This window comes from Castor canadensis, chromosome 2 (assembly GCF_047511655.1).
Source record: "Castor canadensis chromosome 2, mCasCan1.hap1v2, whole genome shotgun sequence".
Classification (NCBI taxonomy): Eukaryota; Metazoa; Chordata; class Mammalia; order Rodentia; family Castoridae; genus Castor; species Castor canadensis.
Genome location: NC_133387.1, coordinates 192,927,551 through 192,947,541, shown reverse-complemented (window position 1 = coordinate 192,947,541; position 19,991 = coordinate 192,927,551). Strand labels below are relative to the sequence as shown.

The window sequence follows — 19,991 nt, the reverse complement described above, 5'->3', positions numbered from 1 at the left end:
AACAATTAAAGATATAAATACAGGCAACAACTTTCTTACTTCTCAGGAAATAAGAGCAAGAATTGACTAATGGGATTGCATCAAATGAAAAAGCCTGTACACAGCAAAAGAAACAATCAACAGAGTGACGAGACAATCTACAGAATGGGACAAAAATCTTCTCCAGACATTCATCTGACAGGGATTAATATCTAGAATACATAAACAACTCAAGAAAAAAACAACTAAAAAGAAAACAACTAAAGAGCAAATCAATCCAACCAGCAAATGCGCAATTCAACTGCGTAGACACTTTCCAAGTGAAGAGGTAAAAATGGCAATAAGCTCAGGAAAAAAATGATCAACAACTTTAGCCATTAAGAAGATGGAAGTCAGAATAGCTACCATCAATAAAAAGAGAAAACTAAATGTTCGAGAGAATGAGGGGGCAAAGGAACATTCATACACTGTTGGTGGGAATGTAAATGAGTATAGCTAGTATGGAAATCAGTATGCAGTTTCTTCAAAAAATTAATAAATAGAACTTCCATTTAATCCAGCTATACCTTTTCTAGGTATATACCCAAAAGAACCAAAGCTTACTGCATATCCATGTTAATTGTGGCACTATTAATAATAGCCAAATTAAGGAATCAACCTAACTGCCTATCAAATGGATGAAGGGGTATATATGCTATACATACAAAAAGGTAAAATGTATGCATACAATTGTATCCATAGAACAGTACTTCAGCAAAAAAAAAAAAAAAGTATGTATGCAAACATCGCCCATAAATACCTTAAAGTAGATGGGAGCCATATCACCCACTTCCTTTGGGAGAGGAATACATTCATAAACCATGTGATACTGTTTCTTCAAGCTCTTATTAGTTTCTAAAAAGATACAATCCAATTCTTTATCTTCAAACATCTTTACCAATGATTTCCTAAACATCTAAAAGAAGGAAAATGAAGATACACATGTAAGTACTTCTCCTCTAAGTATGCAAAAGACTTCAAAATGTCAGTTTAATGGCATAACTTCAGGTGATCGACTCCATTAAAAGCAAGGTTTTCTCCAAGTTCACCAGAAAAAATACATTACTTTAAAGTTATGTAACAATAAAACAATGAGAAAAGTTCATTATCATAAGATATATAAACTATTTTATATTTCAGAGAGACGTAGAGATCCCAAATTATGGGCGTGACATAAACTCCCTATATCCCTAGTAGAACACACTTCGTTCCTAGGGATATCCCTATTTTCCTCATTTCTAAACTGCCATTACTCATCTAATTGCCCATTATTCATTTAATCGGTACATCTGAACCAAATTCCTTATATTTAAGCAAGCTATAGTGCAGAATATTGCAGTTCACAATTTGTATCAAGTCACATTATAAAAATAAATTAAGTACAGATGATTAAATAATTTTGAAACTAAAAGTATTAGAAATATTAAAGCTGTATATGGTTAATTATATATTAGTACTGGGATTCATTCGATTATTTAAAATACAATGTATCTAAATATAACATCTAAATGTTATCTTTTGATAACATTTATCAAAAGATAAATGTTATGAACATATAGGTTTAGATGCATAAACCTATTTGAACAAAATAAATAAAAGAAGACACAATGAAAGCACATCACCCCATAATATCTGACTTGAATTCTAGAAACTTGGTTTATTCTTGAGGGGAAGAAGAAGGCCAGAAGGGATGTCAGGGAACATACCCACCCAAAAGCCTCAAGACCCTCCGGAATTGACAGGAACATATGCTCTGGAAGCAGAGGTGAAAATGAGGCCAAAATCAGATAATTTAAGTGAAAGCTTTTTGAAAAAGCAATTAACATACCAGATCCCCTCCTCACTAGCATAATACTAGGGGATTATTCACTGGAAAGGTAACACATAAGGGAGATGAACTGGGAGAAGCAGACAGAGTTGAGCATATAAATCTGAAACTGGGTATTATAGGAAAGATTACTTCATGTTCCTTACTACTCAACATTCTGTCATTCCTAGCATGCTTGCTCCTCAGCTCCCTGAACACTGGCAAGTAGATGTTGATGATACAGACAGGAGTCTCACAGTCTTTTCTGGAGGGTCTAACTAGCCCCAAGAAAAAGACTTAACAAAACAAACAGTGGCATTTCCAAGTGAAGTGGCTCCACCACATCACTCTGCAGTGAGGCCCACTCTATACAAACATCAACTGCCCTCCTCCTTCCCCACCCTGCCAATTTGGAATACTTAAAAAAGGGGCCATACAGACTGACTATGGTATATGTTCAAACACATTTTCAAAGTTGTCAGAATAATTTAAAGCAGACAAAGTATCACGATGATTTAAAAAAAAAAAAAACACTCAAAACAGTGGCTCCTGCATTTTCAAACAATATTTTGTGTTAAGACAAATCACTTTTCTCATTATTAGCATCTAATAGTTTTACAGGGGGATACATTGTGATATTTACATATATACTTCCAATATAACTTAGATTTACCCTCTAAGTCAAATCACCTTTTAAAATACAACCAATAAAAATGCTCACCATCTCTAGCCATAAAGGAAATGCAAATCAAAACCACACTAAGATTCCACCTCACCCCTGTTAGAATAGCCATCATCAAAAACACCACCAACAACATGTGTTGGTGAGGATGTGGGGGAAAAGGAACTCTCTTACACTGTTGGTGGGAATGCAAACTAGTTCAACCACTCTGGAAAAAATTTGGAGGCTTCTTAAAAATCTAAACATAGACCTGCCATATGATCCAGCAATACCACTCTTGGGGATATACCCAAAAGAATGTGACACAGGTTACTCCAAAGGCACCTGCACACCTGTGTTTATTGCAGTGCTATTCACAATAGCCAAGTTATGGAAACAACCAAGATGCCTCACTATGGACAAACGGATTAAGAAAATGTGGTAATTTATACACAATGGAATTTTACTCAGCCATAAAGAAGAATGAAATCTTATCATCTGCAAGTAAATGGATGGAACTGGAGAACATTATTCTGAGCGAGGTTAGCCAGACTCAGAAGACCAAAAATCGTATGTTCTCCCTCATATGCCATCTTTAGATCTCGGGCAAATACAGCAATGTTGTAGGACTTGGGTTACAGGACAAGGGGAGAACACATACAGGAGGTATGGGGTTAGACAGAAACCCAAAACATGAAACATGACAGCATTTGATGTCCCCACTCCAGAGGAATTAATACAGAAACTTTAAGGTGACAGAGGTCAACATGAGAAGGGGATCAGGAACCAGTGTAAAGATCAGTTAAGAGTTGAATCAACCTAGATTGTAATATATTTGTACATGAAAGCAATGATAGGAATCTCTCTGTATAACTGTCCTTATCTCAACTAGCAAAAACACTATGTCTTTCTTATTATTGCTTATTTCTACTCTTCAACAGAAATGGAGAAAAGCACAGAACCAGTTCTGCCTGGAAGCGAGGGGGGGTTGGGGACGGGGGTCGGTGGAGAAATGACCCAAACAATGTATGCACATGTGAATAAATGAATAAAAAATAAAATAAAATACAACCAATAAAACCAGTGAAAAAACATAAAGATATTCACAAAAATAAGATAAATTTGTGTTGTGGATATAGAGTTGACAGTAAAAATAAACCAAAAAAAAGAAAACAACTGCCCTTCTTTATGCTAGCTTTTAGATATTGTGTTAGCTCACTAGCCTACAGCAGTATGTAATTTCTGGTAATATTTTTTCTTATATCACACAAAAAGAGCTATAATGCCATTATGTACACAGAAACAATTTGGCTTTTCCTCCTCACTCAGTCTTCTATAAGGCATCTGGCTTACAAAACTGCTAAATTTTAAAATTCTGCTAAAATATAATGTAGCCTGTACTAGACTATACTATACCTTTGGGCAAAATTAAAGAATTATTTCTACTTCTGCATTTCTCACAGCACCTAAAATAACATATCCATGTACTTATTATCTGTTGAACTGAATAAATTCCTTTATCTACCTCAATGATCTTCATTATGTATCTAATATACAAAACATACACACTAGATTCTTATAATTGATTAAATACTTTGGCACTGTATTTTACTCCAAGTTGAATAAGTTTTATATGCATAAATCTTAAATGCATCCCAGAAAAATTCTAAAATAATTCTAAAAGCCAAATTTCCATAGTTTTTACCTCAAATTACCTACTGTTATGGCACTCAATACTAGAAAAAAAAATTTTCACATCAAAAAAACTTGACTACATTCTTACTCTTGTTTGGCCTTGGATACAGCAAAATAATCTGCCCTTTTAACTTTGACAGCATAAACTTAAAAAGCACAGGGAGGAAGAGACTAAATAAATTTCAGGCAATGCAGTCAAAATATGACCTCTCCTGCCATCTCTATCAGCATTCTGAAAATAATAATATAGACTACAGTCTCTCTTAAAGTCTTACAATTTTCACATTTCCTAACTAGAGCTCCCTATAACATCAATTAAGTTGTCAGGCATTAAAAAACTAAAGTTTGCTTTCTTTCTTGGTTATTATGAGGTCTTAAATTGTCATACATATTTGAAATTCAGCAACAATTTGAATTCAGTAACAATTTCACAGTGTTGTGCCTTTCAGCCTCTCAAAGAATCAACCAGAGAAACAAATCTCTGAATCCAAAAGCTGGACCAGGATATGACAGGGAAAGAGCAGAAATAAAAGCAGTAACAAAATCACTGCCACACAGAAGCCAACTCCATGCCAGGAAAACATGGCAATGCTAACTGCAAACCTCTAACTCCTCTCATTTCTTTTTATTACTGGAAAATTTCTTTCCTTTTGGTGAAATTTATTAAGAATGATTGCCTCCTGCTACACAAAACACTGATTAAAAATCTTAAGTTGATTTTTTATAGTAAAAATAATTATTACTTTGTCACAGTTTATTTGGCAAACAAAAGCTTTAAAAAATAGGGGAAATAAAAGGCTGTGTGTGATGCTGGAAACATGATCTAAATACATATACAACTATGAAGATGAAATATTTAAATTTAGAAAACAAAAACATTGAACACAGGTATAAAACCTATTAGAATTTAGCTTTATAGTGAGAAGGAACACCATCCTGCTAACCTGAATTTCTTCCCAGATGTCTTCATCCAATAAAGTAGCTGCTCGATGATGCTGCAAAGGGACTATAAGACAGTGTCCCTCAGTAAGAGAACAGAAGTTGGGTAAACATAAATAAACCTATGGAAAAAAAAATCCAAAGTAAAGTGATGTTATTATAAGTTGCAACAAGTGAGCCCTTGGTAGAGGGGAAAAAAGGGATACTTAAAGTACACTCACTTATAAGAAAATTTTCATTTTAACATTCTCAAAAATTGTTTATATTTAAAAAGAAATTAAAATGGCTTTTAAATTTAGGGTACAAATATCAACTTTCATTACCATTTATTGGACAAAGACGAAAGGACAAGAATGAATGACACTTTATCCTTGATCTGAGGGGCCGTAAACTTTGAAAGTCCTTGATACAACACAATTTTTGCAAGGATAAAAAGATACATGGCCTGTAATGGTAGAGTATCTAAATGAGGACTATTAATCAGGCCTTCCTCCTCTCATTAGCTAAGAAAATAGAATTAACCCAGCTAAGAGGGAGAGGAAATGACCTTGGAATGGCTTTATTGTTCTGGCTAAGCTCTGGTTATTTGCACATATGTATCACCTAACTCTGGTGCTATTTTTCATATTCAAATTGTCTTTAAAAAAAAAAAGGTCAATTAGCATCTACACAGTAAACAAAAGTTTTCATGAGAAGTATAAGTAATATTCTGCAAAACGGCTTGATATTATTTTCTATAATTCCTTGTGAGGTTTTCTAAAGATACTTTAAAATAATGCAAAGTTTTGTTGTTTTTGTTTTTTTGAGATAGGGTCTCCCTTCGTAGCCCAGGCTGGCCTGGAGCTTGCAATTCTCCTGCCTCAACCTCCCAAGTGCTAGGGAAAACAATACAAATATTTTCAACCTTGCTGAGAAAGGACAAAATAGGAGTGGGTACAGATATTTTTTTTTTATTCATTTATTCACATGTGCATACATTGTTGGGCCATTTCTTCCCCCTGCCCCCTGCTCCCACCCTCTCCCCCACACCAATATTTATTTAAATTTACAGTGAAATCACAAACACAGTTCAAAGAAAGGGAGAGAGCAAACAAATGAGAGCAAAGGTGAGCAAGGCCTGAGAATGTCTGTGGAGTATAGAATGACTACTGAGATCATTCTAGAGAATCAACAATGAGCACAGTGACATAAACCCCTGCCCATGGGAGTTTGTGGAGCAATATGCACAAAATATTTGTGTCTTCTCAAAATTCACATGTTAAAAGGTAAGGCTTTGGGAGTGATTACATCATGAGGGTGGAGACCGCATGAATGGGAATAGTTTCATTGTAAAAGAGGCCCCAGAGAGCTTGCTTGTCCCTTCTGCCATATGAGGACATAGTGAGAAGACAGCTGCCTATGAAACAGGCCCTCACCAGATACTGAATCTGCCAGAGCCTCAGTCTTGGACTTCCCAGCCTCCAAAAGTGTGAAGAGAAAAAAAACAAAAACCCCTGCTCTTTGTAGCCATCTAGTCCATGGTATTCTTGCTGCAACATCCTGAATAGATAGACTAAGACATAGGAGAAGAAAATGTCAAATAAATAAGCAAAATGTATAGCATTTCAGAAGTAATAAGGGGGACACTAAGCAAATTAAAATATATATACATATATAAATGGTATCTAAGGAGAGGTTAGGAACCCCACTTAATAGTTACCTGCTAGGGTGGCATTTGAGAAGACTTTAAGAAGGGAAGAAAGATATCTGAAGGAGGAAAGGTGCTCTAGGCAAAAGGAACCACATATGAGGGAGCATACTAGCTGTGTTCCCCAGATAGTGAGGCAACCAGTATGGCTCAGCTGAAAGAATGAGAGTAAGGGGGCTAGAAAATGTGGGGTCAGAGAAAGAACTGGGCCTGAACTCCTAGTAGGCCAAAAAAAGGATTCCAGCTTTTGTCTAAAACCCAGATCTGACTAATTTTGACGTAAATTTTAAAATATCCCTGGCTACAAGGAAACTATTATAAGAGTTCAGCAATAGATTATGATGGCTTGGACCAGGGTAGTAGATATATAGGTTAAGAGATGTGATTACAGTAGATATATATTTTGAAATAGTGCCAATAGGATTTGGTTAAAGTATTTTAGGTCTGAAGAAAAGAAAGGACTCAAGTATTACCCCAACAATGAGCTAAGCAATTAAGAGGATGAAGATGACTTTACTAAAAAGACGACTGTGGGAGGTAGGTGTTCGCTGAGGGTAAATACCAGAGCCAAGAATAGAATCACTCAAGATCTGAGCTTCATGTCATTTAAATATTTAAAAGTGCTTTACAGAGATACTAAGAATTATGGTGACTTCAAAAAGAAAACTATTTGAAACACAGAATAAAAGGAAGACATTCTTCAGGAATCTTTTCAAAGTATGAAAAAAAGGCAAATCTACATATACTAATCAATCTTTTCCTTGGGTAATAAATGTTATATTTCTTACCTTAACACCTATTGCAACAATAAGGTGCTTAGGAAATTGAGAGCTGTCAAAACAGTACAGACATTTTTCCATTTGTGCAGCAAGACTCTGATGCTCAGCAATAGCTCTTTTCCTCTGGCTCTCTTCTTCACCCTGACGTGCCCTCTCAGCTGCTTTGGAGACAAACATGTCATCCAGAGTATAACCATCTCCATCTGTCCTTCCCATAAACTGAAAAATCAAAGTAATAGTATTGTGGGACAAAAGGTAGCAGTTAAGATTTTATTGTACAATGGCATCCTGAAGTCAAATCTGTAAGTTCTATAAGAAAGCTCATACATTTAAAACAGAAAATATGATTAAAATTTAAGACTGATCCTCAAAATCATGGTCAACATCAACATCATCACAGCTAAAGTTTACTGAATATTTACTAAGTGCCATTCCATGCTATTTTCACTTAAGTGACAAGGAAACTGAAGCATGGAGAGGTTAAGTAACTACTTTCACTATACAGAGCATGAAATATTTTTGAAGGTACCTGATCTCCAGGCACTTTCTCCACATCTCCCCCAACATAAACTGTATTTGATGCTTTTATTTTGGGCCCTGCTTAAAAACTTAAAGAGTTTTACATGGTGGACAGGGTTCAAATTTGGAGGTAACCATAGATGCAAAAAGGCACAATGATTAAAAGCTTGGGTTCTGTAGTCAAAATAACCATGGTGAAATTCTATCTCCTTGAGCATGCTATTTAGTCTCTATACTTTCTTTTAGTTCGTTGTTTTACAATACCTGTAACAATATTACCTATCTGTTACAGTTATTCCTGAAGCACACATCTAGCAATAATAAAGAGTCACAAATGTGAGCCACTGCTGTTATTACAAATCTCTTCATGATCTGGCTTTGAGGGTCTCTCCAATAATCTGAACACATCCCTAATGCAACTCTATGCTGTAGCAACCCTATTTATAGCCCCCCAAAACACTGTTACTGTCTAGCTTTGCACATGCTGCTCTCTGGCCAATTCTGCCTTCAATGTTGCCATTCTTCTACTCATTCTTCAATCCTGGGCTTAGATCTAGTTGTCAGCTCCATGAAAGAAATTTTCTCAATCTTCTAAGCCCCTCCAAGGTGTATCTGTACAACCATCCATCTCATGATGATTACACTGTTATCATTAAGAACTTTTTCTTTTATTAACTATTTTTTACTCTATTAACTACAAATCAAAAGAAAATCAAAACTATTTTTAAAAACTCAGTAACAAAGCAATAGGAAGGTGCTTGGATCTTAACGGATGCTTAAAAAGATTTAAAGACAGAGGAGCTCTACTCAAATCAAAGTATAGTCTAGAGCAAAGAATGTTGATGAAAGATAAAGGTCATTTCACAATGATAAAACAGTAGCATCAGCAAGAAGACTCAATAATCCTAAAGTTTATGCACTTAAATAAATCCAATCAAAGCATAGGAGAAATAGGTAAATCCATAATTCAGAGATTTAAACACAATTCATAATTCTTAGAATAAGCAGAAAATTAATAGGCACATAGAAGACTTAAACATATTATGAACCAACTTGACCTAAGTAACATTGATCAAAATTCCACTCAACAACAATAGAACATATGTTCTTCAAGTGGGCATGGAATATTTACTAAGAAAGAGGACATTCTGGGCCATAAGATAATTCTCAATAAATTTAAAAAGATTATAGTAACAAAGTACATTCTCCAAGCACAATGGGTTTGAGTAACAGAAAGAAGTGTGGAAAAGTGCCAAGGCTTTAGAGACTACACACAGCACTCCTGTTTGTTTGAGACAGAACCTCAATATGTAGCCTCAAACTCACTATCCTCCTGCCTCAGCCTCCCAAGGACTGAGATTATAGGCATTTGCCACCATACCTAGCCACATTTGTGCGACAACTAAATTGAAGGGTGCTTAGCATATAAATGAGCCTCTCTCTCTTAATAAACCAATCTTTGAAACAGAAAGGGTATTTTGTGAATACAGTATATGAGACAGAATAAAGATTTAAAAGTAATATTTCCTCTAGAATAAACAGACCAAATAAGGTTAATGCACTTATCAAAGGGAACACAGATATCTAGTAGGTATTTATCTTATCTAAAATAAGAGAATACACACTTCTATATATAAACTATGTCCTCAGATGATGTAGAAGACTGTTATAAATTACAGGAAAGTCATGCAATGTTTTGTACATGGAAAATGTTCCTTAAATCTAAGTTGCATGGATGCTGCCAAGCCTGTCTGATTTATTGATAAGAGTTTGAGTTGATTATGATATAGGCTTACTTACCCAATGAAGTCTGACTGATTGCATAACACAACTGAAACATTGTTCTCAATATCCAAGGGCAATAATTATGATTCCCTCCTCTCACAGCCTCTGGACATTTGCACTTTTGCACTTTATCTTCTCTTTGGGATTTGATCAAAAATGTTCTCAGTTTATCAGTAACTCATACGTCTTCTGTAACCTTTAGCTTACCATACTCTCATACCTGGTAAAAATAACTGTCATTTTTAGTGAATACACTGTCAACAGGTAGTGGAAAATGGATTATGTCTAGAAGGGAAAAGCCACAAAAGTGCTGGAGAAAAGGAGGTAAAGGAAAGAGGGGCATGAAAATACGCCTCTTCATCATTTAGGCAAAATCATAAAAGAAAGATTATGATAATGGTAAGTTCACCATAAAATTTAATACTCAAAATGTCTATGCCCAATAAATCAGAAAAACATAGTAAAGTGGTTTAAGAATTGAAGGAAGAAAATAAACAAGAATATCCTAAATGCTATATAGCTTTAATGCAGTCCCTATTAAAATCCCAATGACATTTATTGCAGAAAAATGTCCATCCATCCTGGATGGGGCATGGAGATACACAACTGTAATCCCACTCTTAGGAGGCTAAGGAAGGAGGATCAAGAGTTCAAGGCCAACCTGGGCTACTCAGCAATTTTGAAGCCAGATGTATAGGGATGAAGAGGGGAAGGCTCAGAGAAGCAGGGTAAGAGAGCTAAAAAGTACAAGATTTCCTTTTTGTGTGTGTGATACAAGGACCTGGCGCATGTTAACCAAATACCTTACAGCTGAGCTCCACTTTAAGAATTCCTTTTGAGGTGAGAAAAATATTCTAAAATTGACTGGAGATAGTTGGACTAAAAACCACTAAAAACCACTGGATTGTACACTTTAAGTGGGTGAACTGTATCCTCTCTAATTTTATCTTAATAAAGCTGTTTAAAAATAATTCACTTTATCCAAAGAGAGGTATGGCATTTGCCCTCTGCTCCTCAGACACTATATCTAAGTTCCTATAATGTAAAATATTATAAGGTCATATTTGTTTACCTGGGAATCTTAGGTCATATGAGATAATAAATGCTAACAATGTGCTTTATTATGTAGCCGTGGACCACATAATAAAGAGTAGCTGGAAGCTAAGGTCAGAAACATGGGCAATTGTGTCTATGTGACAAAACTCTAATAAAAATTCTGTACACTAGGGCTTGAGTGAGCATTTCTAGTTGTCAATACCCTGCGTGTATTATCACACAGCAGTCCCAGGAGAAGTCAGCATTGTGTATAACTCCACTAGGATAAGACAACTGGAGCTCTTCTAGACTCTGTTCCATGGACCCCTTCCTTTGGATAATTTTAGTCTATATTTCCTCTCCCTAAACCTTAACCATGAGAACAATAGCTTTTGATGAATTCTGTGAGCTCTTCTAGCAAATATTGAACCAGAGGATTGGTGGAGGGAGCCTCTGAACTTGCAGGATGTGTCAGAAGTAAGGGTAGGTAGGCATTTGACTCATAGTCAGGGACTTAGAATGCAATCTGGGAATTGGTGACAAGGAGGTCTGGGAAAGGAGCATGTCAACAGACCTCTCCAAAAGGGTAGGGTGGGAAGATATTTGAGTCCCATGTGAAAATATTTATGTCAGCAACTACTCCCTGACGTCCCCAACAAGTTTATGAAGAAGTGGCCATGCAAAGTTGCACAATGTACAAGAGCTCAGCGACGTGAACTTTCACTCACCAAAGCTGGTCCAACTACATTCACTGCTGAATGCCCAATGTGCCAACTAAGACCAATACCTAATTGACACGCTCCCTGGGGGTTCAGGCAGCTGCCTGGTGACAGTATTAACACACTTGACTGCTCCCATCATGCAAATAGTAGTGATTTATTCTGAGAGGAATAGACACTTTCTCTGGATATATAGTTAGCTTCCTTGCATGCAGTGCTTCTTTCCAAGCTACTATCTGGGGTCTTCTACCACCATGGTGTTCCACACATCATTCTCTAATCAACAAAATAATCTCACAACAAATGAGGGAGGGCAATGGCTCCATGCTCCTTGAATTCACAGGTTTTCCATGTTCCCCATCATCCTGAAGTAGTTGGAAAGAGAATAAAGAACAGGCCTCTTTGAAGCCTTGATTACACACGCCAGCCAGATGGCAACAGCATGTAAAAATGGAGTACTGTCCCCTGGCATGATTCTGTTGTCTGGCCTAGGTTAGACAGTAGTACTATGTACCAACACAGGAAGCACTGAAATGAACCAGATTCAGAAAAGGGATATATAATCACAGGCAAGCTATTGGCTGCCTCTGAGCATCAGTTTTTGTTTATTAAATGGGGTTACCATCAATGCTGACAGATAATTTTAAACATTAATGTATGTAAGGGATCTGGCATACAGCAAGTCTTCATAAAGTGGTAGCTGTTATTATGTTCTCCCAGACTCCCAGGACAGTTCTCAGAGGCAATTTTGTAACCACTCTATCCCCCAAATGTCCCTCCTGGGACATTTGGCAATGTCTGGAGACATTTTTGGCTGTCTCAACCTCAGGGTAAAAGGAGTTGCTACTGGTGTAGACTGGTAAGATGCTGCTGAACATTCTACACAGATAGCTCTTCCACAAAATGTCAAAGTACTAAGGCTGTGAAGCCATGTTCCAGAAGGAGTCTGATTACATTACAGCAGGAAGGAAAGTTCTTCCCTGTTAACTAATGATAATGAACTTGGGAGTTAAACTGAAGTAATACTGATACTTGTTTAGTCAGTGTCTAAATTCAAGCCTAGAAATGTTAGAAGCTAGTGAATTAAGAGCCTAAATATTAAGGATACAAAAATATTAAATGTCTTCTAACTATGAAAAGTAATTTTTTCCCATTTTGAGTATGAATAAAAAAACCAAAAACTCTGAACTACAAAAAATTAAATTTCATCTTATAAAAAAAAAAGTCAGATACTAGCCAGGCATGGTGGTACACACCTATAAATCCCAGCACTCCAGAGGCTGAAGCAACAGGACCTCAAGTTTGAGACCAGCCTGGGCTACATAGCAATGCTCTGTCTTAAAAAAAAAAAAAAAAATCATCTGATACTAAGATCCTTCAATGAAAAGTAAAGACTTTTTTCAGTGTCATTATACAGAAACAATGGCTTGTAAGAAACCTCTGTCATTAATATTGCATTATTAAATACAAATAAACTGTAGCCTACTTACTACTGAGGTATTTCAAGCTGATAACAATGTAAATCAAAATTTTAATCAAAACTGTGAAATTATCTTTCAAATTCCAAGCCCTCAAATTCAATGGAAAAAGAAGAATTTGTTGATGAAGTATAAATTTCAGGTAATTCTGGGCTTTTTCCTTAAAAAGAATTGATAAACTCAATTATTAATAGTTTAAACTTAGGTCAAAATCAAAGGGAATATTCAGCATTTCTTATAAAATCTCACCACAGCTGGGACTTGACCACAAGTGATAATTCACACCCATTATTAGTACTGCTGGTGTTTCTCAGAATGACACAGGAAACAAATACTGACGAGAGCATGGGGAAACTAGAACTCTTAAGCATTGCTGGCAGGAATATAAAATTATGCAGCCATTGTGGAAAACAATCTGGTGGTTCCTCAAAAAGTTAAAAACAGAACTACCATTTGATCCAGCCATTCCACTTCTAGAGATATACCCTAAAAAGCAGAAAGCAGAGAGTAAGATACTTCTATACCTCTACACCAATGTTCCGACCAGCATATTCACAACCGCTTTTAAAAAAGATGGAAACGACCCAATGTCAATCAGCAAATAAGTGAGTAAAAAATAATGTAGTCTATAATACAATGAAATATTATTCAGTCTCACCAGTGGCTCAGGGCACTAGTGGCTAATGCCTGTAATACTAGCTACTCAGGAGGCATAATCAGGAGGATCAAGGTTCAAAGCCAGCCTGGGCAAACAGTTCACAAGACCCTATCCAGAAAAAAACTATCACAAAAAAAGGGCTGGTGTAATGGCTCAAGGTGCAGACCTTGAGTTCAAACCCCAGTACCACAAAAAGAAAAAAAGGAATGAAATTCTAATACATGCTACCACATGGATAAACTTGAAAATATGGTAAGAGAAAGAAACCAGATACAAAAGGGCAAGGATTATCTGATTCTATTTATATTAGTTACTTAGGAGGTGCAAATTTATAGACACAGAAAGAGGCTGAGAGGTTGGAACAGAAGAGTGAAAAGAGAAAGACTATGGGAAGGGGAGTTAGTGTTTAATGGAACAGAAATCCTGTTTGAGATGATGAACAATTCTGGAAATACACAGTGGTACTGGTTGTACAACACTGAGCATGTACTTAATACTATTGAATTATATACTCAAAAATGGGTAAAATGGCATTTGTGATACAGATATATTCCTGGAAACTGAAATATATTAAATATTAAAATAAATTAATATTTATTAATTATTTATATATTCATCGTTAATATTTATTATTTATTAATTTTGATAAATATTAAATATGTTACATAAATTAATTCTCTGGTATTCTTACTTCCCCCATTCCCCAGCCCCTAGGTGAGGTTAAGAAAAAAGAAACAATTTTGTTAAGCAGCTTATACTGGATTCATACCTACATCTTCTCAGTTCCATAAGAAAGCAAATAACACTTCTACAATTTTACAACACCCAAATTTCAAATTTCCTTTAGGTGATGTTGCAGGAACATATACATGATTTCATTTTCTTAGATTAACCTCTTCCAAATCTAATTTCATCCCTTATCTATGAGAGTCTATGGGAACGGCTACAATGAAAACTAAAATGCCCAAAGGATGTGACCAAAAGTTGGCAATTTTAATATTCCTTATCTTATTCTAACCAAACCCTTCTGAAAGGTATGCCATTTAACCTCAAGATTTGTTATTAATATTATAGTTTAGTGAAAATAAAAAAGCAAAGGATTTCGGCCCTAGTGTGCATTATTACAGCAATATGCAATGCATATTTTAAAGATTACATCCATTAGAAAATATATTAAGCCTTAAAATATATTAACATTAAGTAATACAAAGACAGAAAAAATAAAACTATCAACAGAAATATAAACATCTTTTATTAGATGATAAAATCATCTTTTCTTAGAATTTAAGAAGAAAATCCTAATTACTTTTGAGTTTTTTTCTCTCCTTTACTAGTCTTCTCTTGTGAATTCCATTTTTTCTCCCTTCAAGCCCATTTTTAATGCTCTATCAGTACAGAAAGGATAAAATTACTGTCCACAGTGTGAACAAAATTAATGAGGAAAGATGGATATAGATCTCATGAAGATGTGCTGGAGTTTATGTTGCCAAGGAAACACTGATGCCTTAAATTTTAAATGGGAGAGTTTATATTTAAAAAATGTTGGAGTCAATGTATTTTAAGAATGAGCAAAGCACACACAACTTACTCCCAAATGCCAATAAATGACACATAGAAAATGGACAGACAATTAAATCCAGGCAGTGATCAACAACTGTCAACTCACAAGTCATCTGAAGGACAGGACTCTTTAAAGAGAAAGGCTGCCTGGGACTTAAAAGGTGAGGCTCAGATGCACCTTCTGCAACTCATTCACTGTGGTAACTAGGAAAGTTACTTAGCCTTGCATATGCCATTAAGTTCTCTTAGTCTCAGTTTCCTCATTTGTAAGATCTGGAAGGTTAAGCAAGATTTAAAAAGTCCCACCCCAGAATCTAAAATTCTATGCTTCTATGACTTCAAAGGAAGATAATGTTATCTATTACATTCTAGAAAACCACTATAAATACACTGGCATATATACAGTTAGAAAATTGGCAATTATATCCTTCTTTGCCAGGATATTTCCTTTGGTTCCTTTTTTCAGTGATTATATAAAATATATTCAGAAAATAACTGAGAAATATAGAAAAATAAAAACAAACAATAACCACAATTCCCCTATCCAAACAAATAAAATTAAGTTCATATTTGGCTTTCTTGGCCCAGTTCTAAGAAAGAGATGTCAATAAAAACTTAATGTATTTTAATACAACTGGAAAGAAAGTGAATTTAGTATGAATTTTAGAATTGCAAGAAAAAAATGAATAGTAAAAATTAAATGAATCAGTGTAATAAGATAGAACTAAAATATGTATCAACAGCAAAAGACATGCCGCTAGATTTGGATTCTGACCAGAAGTACTGAACTTGCTGTCCAATGTGAAATTTTTCCTGCTCTCCCTAGCTTAAATCAGGCACTTGATGTAGCTCCCCAAGGCCTTTACTTGACTTTCACAGTAATTTGTACATGCATAATAAGAGAATTCACCTTTCATAATTATTTGGTAAAGGTTTTTTTCCCCACTAGCCTATAAGTTCCAAAAGCAAGGAGCATGTCATCTTCATGTGCCAGTGTAGCTCCTGTAGAACACCTTCATTTGTTGAACGAGATCATTTATCATTTGTTCTATATCACCTATTCCTGACAGGCTACTTCTCACAGGTCTAACATCCATCTTCAGGAGAACTACTACATAAAGGAATGACAAATTCAAAGACATGTGCTTATGAAGGCCTGTATCATTTAGATATCCTTAACTCAGGGATGGCTCACAGGCCAAATCTGGGCAGCCACATTTTTGTAAATAAAGTTTTGTTGGACTATGTTCACACACATTCATTTACATACGGTACACAGCTTCTTTTGTGTACCATAACAGAGCTGAGAGTTGAAACAGAGAGCAAAAAATATTTACCACATGGCCCTTTATAGAGTAAGTTTGCTGACCCCTGTCCTAGACCAATGCCCTTCAATTAATAGGAAGAAACATAGGGTAATGAGCTCACATGGCCTCTTCATGAAAATATTTAACATCACTAACCTATCTGCCAATGGTAATACTACTTTTAAAAATATAGTAACTCAGCTACTTAGTTCATAAACTTTTTAAAAGTAAAGAGATTAAGCACAGTATTTATAGCAACAACTAATCCAAATACAAATACTTTGTTTTTATATGCTTTTGGTAATACTTCAAATTTTTATGAGAGCTAATTTTATTATCAAAGGTACAAAACAAATTCCCACTATGCTGTGGTTTATTATTAAGCAGGATGAACAAAAAAATCACAATGCCAAATCAGCATTTCCATAGCAACCTGTACCTCTGTGAGTTCTTCTGCGAACAGGTAACACGGGCATGCTTTGTGCATTTAAAACACACCTTTGTTTTTTAATGATAAATTGTCTTACATGATTCGAGTCTACCTCTTCCTTCTGCTATCACACACAAATTAATCTTCAAACACCCTCTCCACCAAAAAAGTCATGAAAAAGTTAACACAATTGACTACAGGATAAAAGAGGTAGTACTGTCCACATTTCCCTTAGAGGTGACAACCAAATTAATTTCTCCATTAGACAATACAAAGAAAAAAGGTTGCTTGAATAAAAGCAATAGCCTTGTCAAAATGCTAATACAGTACTATTATAAATTCAACAACACATAAATTAGTCAATCAATTCTGTTATTAAAAATTGGTTTGAATATGTCTCACCTGTATACTTGTTTGTCCAGTTAGTAGTTTAATTAATGCTACTGCAGGACGGACTGCAGGAGGTCCATGTATTCCCAAAAGGTGTCAATTAGCCAGGGGGAAAAAATGCCCCTTCTCCTTCCCAAGAAACATCTGTTCATACCAGGGAGACCCTTCTTTGACATCCATCCACACCAAAATATCCACCCTTAGGCAATAAGAAAAGCTATAAAACCCAATTTCCAACCTGACCCAGGGGACTACCAGTTCCCAGGTTCCTCTGCACGACCCCAGGCGGCCTTTTCCTTTCTTTTCTCTGCAAATACAATTTTTCTGACCTTTGCTGCTCGAGTCTGCCTCTGATTTCTATCCAAGAGGACCAACAGACCCTTGTCACCACCTAAGCTTCACAGCACCTCACTACCAATGGACTGGCTGATTACTGCTTAAAATTATTAGGAAATATCTAAATCATATTAAAACATTTTTAAAGAATAGTAGAAGGTGGAAAAGAAACATTTACTGAGTGCCTACTGTCTATCCTAGGAAGCTTTCTCGTAAGTAAATTTAGTAAGAATGATTCCATATGACTACTTAATCCAAAACATGTCATCTTCTAAAACTGGGACATTATTTTATAAGTCAAACTTTCTGTCATAAATTAATACACACTATCACAGAATTTTTAAGGGTCAAATATCACTGGTAAATTTTTATAGCAGTCTAGCTCTTTAATGGTCTAGCTTAGTGAACTTAAATTTTTTCAAAAAACATTAACACTGTTCAGGAACACTAATGAAATAAAGCTGCAATGATTGGTAAATTAGCTAATATATAAAAAATCCCATAACATACAAATAATGTAAAAGAAAAACATTCAAACATGCTTTATTATTTATACCCATGAATCAATAAATAATATACAAAAAAGTCTTGATAATATAATAAATAAAACAAAATTAGTAAAACAAATCTCTATCCAAACATGGCAGAAGAAAAATATACAGACATAAAATCCAGACAGACCCTCAGCACTGCCTGACAACCCTACTTTTTTTCACTCACAGGTTCTCCAAAAGACTTTTTCACACCTTCTCAAACCTCTAATCAGCCCTCTCAGTTGATAACCACCATCTTTTCACTAAGCTAATGCAAGCAATAAGAAGAAAACTTGTCAAACTTTCATTTTTTGTCAAATTTATACCTACTGCATTTGTGTATTAATACTTTGTCTTTCCTCCTGTTATCATTGAGGGGCTATAACCAACTTCTTTCTAAAGCCAATCCTTCTCACATTCACTCTTGAACCCAATATAATTAGGCTTTTCTCCTTACTAAAACCATCCTCCCCCACCTCCGCAAAAAAAGACTTATTTAATTCAGACTTCCACATAAAGTGGTATCATTTTGGAGAAGGAAGTTCTAATAAATATGGCCTTCTTTCTATACACTGAATTTCCAGACCCTAGAAAATTTCTAGTAATTTTTCCAAAATAAACAAAGGTAAAATTATGCTAATAAGCTAAATTTAAGATCCCGTATAATTCCTACTGAGGGGTCCAATGACCATTCCCACTTAAACCCAAGTTTTTGTAACTCCTATACCCTTAGGGCTCTGGCACACACAGATGCCCTCATAACCTTTATTTTAGTTTTCATTAAGTTAATTTTTGACCAAGTGATATATCCACACATTTTTAAAATACTATAAATTGAAAAGGTACACAGTAAAAGGTCTCCCTCCCTATTCCTGTCTCTCAGATATCCAGTTCAAACTACCACTACAAAAATGTAACTGCTGGTGTCCTACAACAAGGGGCAGCATTTTTTTTTTTCTGAAAAGGGCCAGATAATAAATATTTGCAGCTTTGTGGGCTCTGCAATCTTTATCACAACCATTCAACTCAGTCATTAGGGAGCAAAAGCAGCTTAAACAATATGTAAATGCATTTGCATATGTGTTTTAATAAAACTTTATTTGTATATATAGGCAGTGAAATGAATTTTTCCCTGCAGTCATAGTTTGGCAAATCCTATCATAGAGCTAAATTTAAATATGTCTCTTATAGAATGGTAGTGTTTAGATGGGACTGCAATAGAAAAGACTGTAACAAAGAACTATTATTGAAAATAAAAATTCATTCTTCTACCCATAATGATGTCCAAAATAATACATATTTTCATATACACATACTCAGGATTATTTCAAGATGCCTTCTCTGTGATGCATATATATCATTCCTACTATTTTTCTTCTACCTCCTCATGGCATAACTATGAAAAACTAGGAGAACATTAAGAGAAGAAAGAAAAAATGAAAAATCAGGCATGGAAGTGCATGCCTGTAATCACAGCTACTCAGGAGGTGGAAGCAGGAAGACCATGAGTTCAAAGTCAATCTGGACAAAGTTAGTGAGACCCTATCTCAAAAAAAAAAAAAAAAGGTTTGAGGAGTAAGTCAACTGGTAAAGTGTTTGTCTAGTAAGCAGAAGACTCTGGGTTTAATCCCCAGCACCACACACACACACACACA

The 19,991-nt window shown here is 35.3% G+C and overlaps 1 protein-coding gene across 2 annotated transcripts in view; it reads right to left on the bottom strand.

Annotated features, from left to right (window-relative positions):
* Cwf19l2 (CWF19 like cell cycle control factor 2) overlaps positions 1-19,991 on the bottom strand; it is a 70,927-nt gene that overhangs the window by 7,518 nt on the left and 43,418 nt on the right. For both annotated transcript variants that reach the window (XM_074066805.1, XM_020185356.2), the window contains exons 13-15: positions 7,596-7,805; positions 5,126-5,242; positions 779-934 (exon numbers count right to left, since the gene is read on the bottom strand). In XM_074066805.1, coding sequence (XP_073922906.1) covers positions 779-934; positions 5,126-5,242; positions 7,596-7,805 — 483 coding nt within the window. The remainder of the gene's footprint in view (positions 1-778; positions 935-5,125; positions 5,243-7,595; positions 7,806-19,991) is intronic.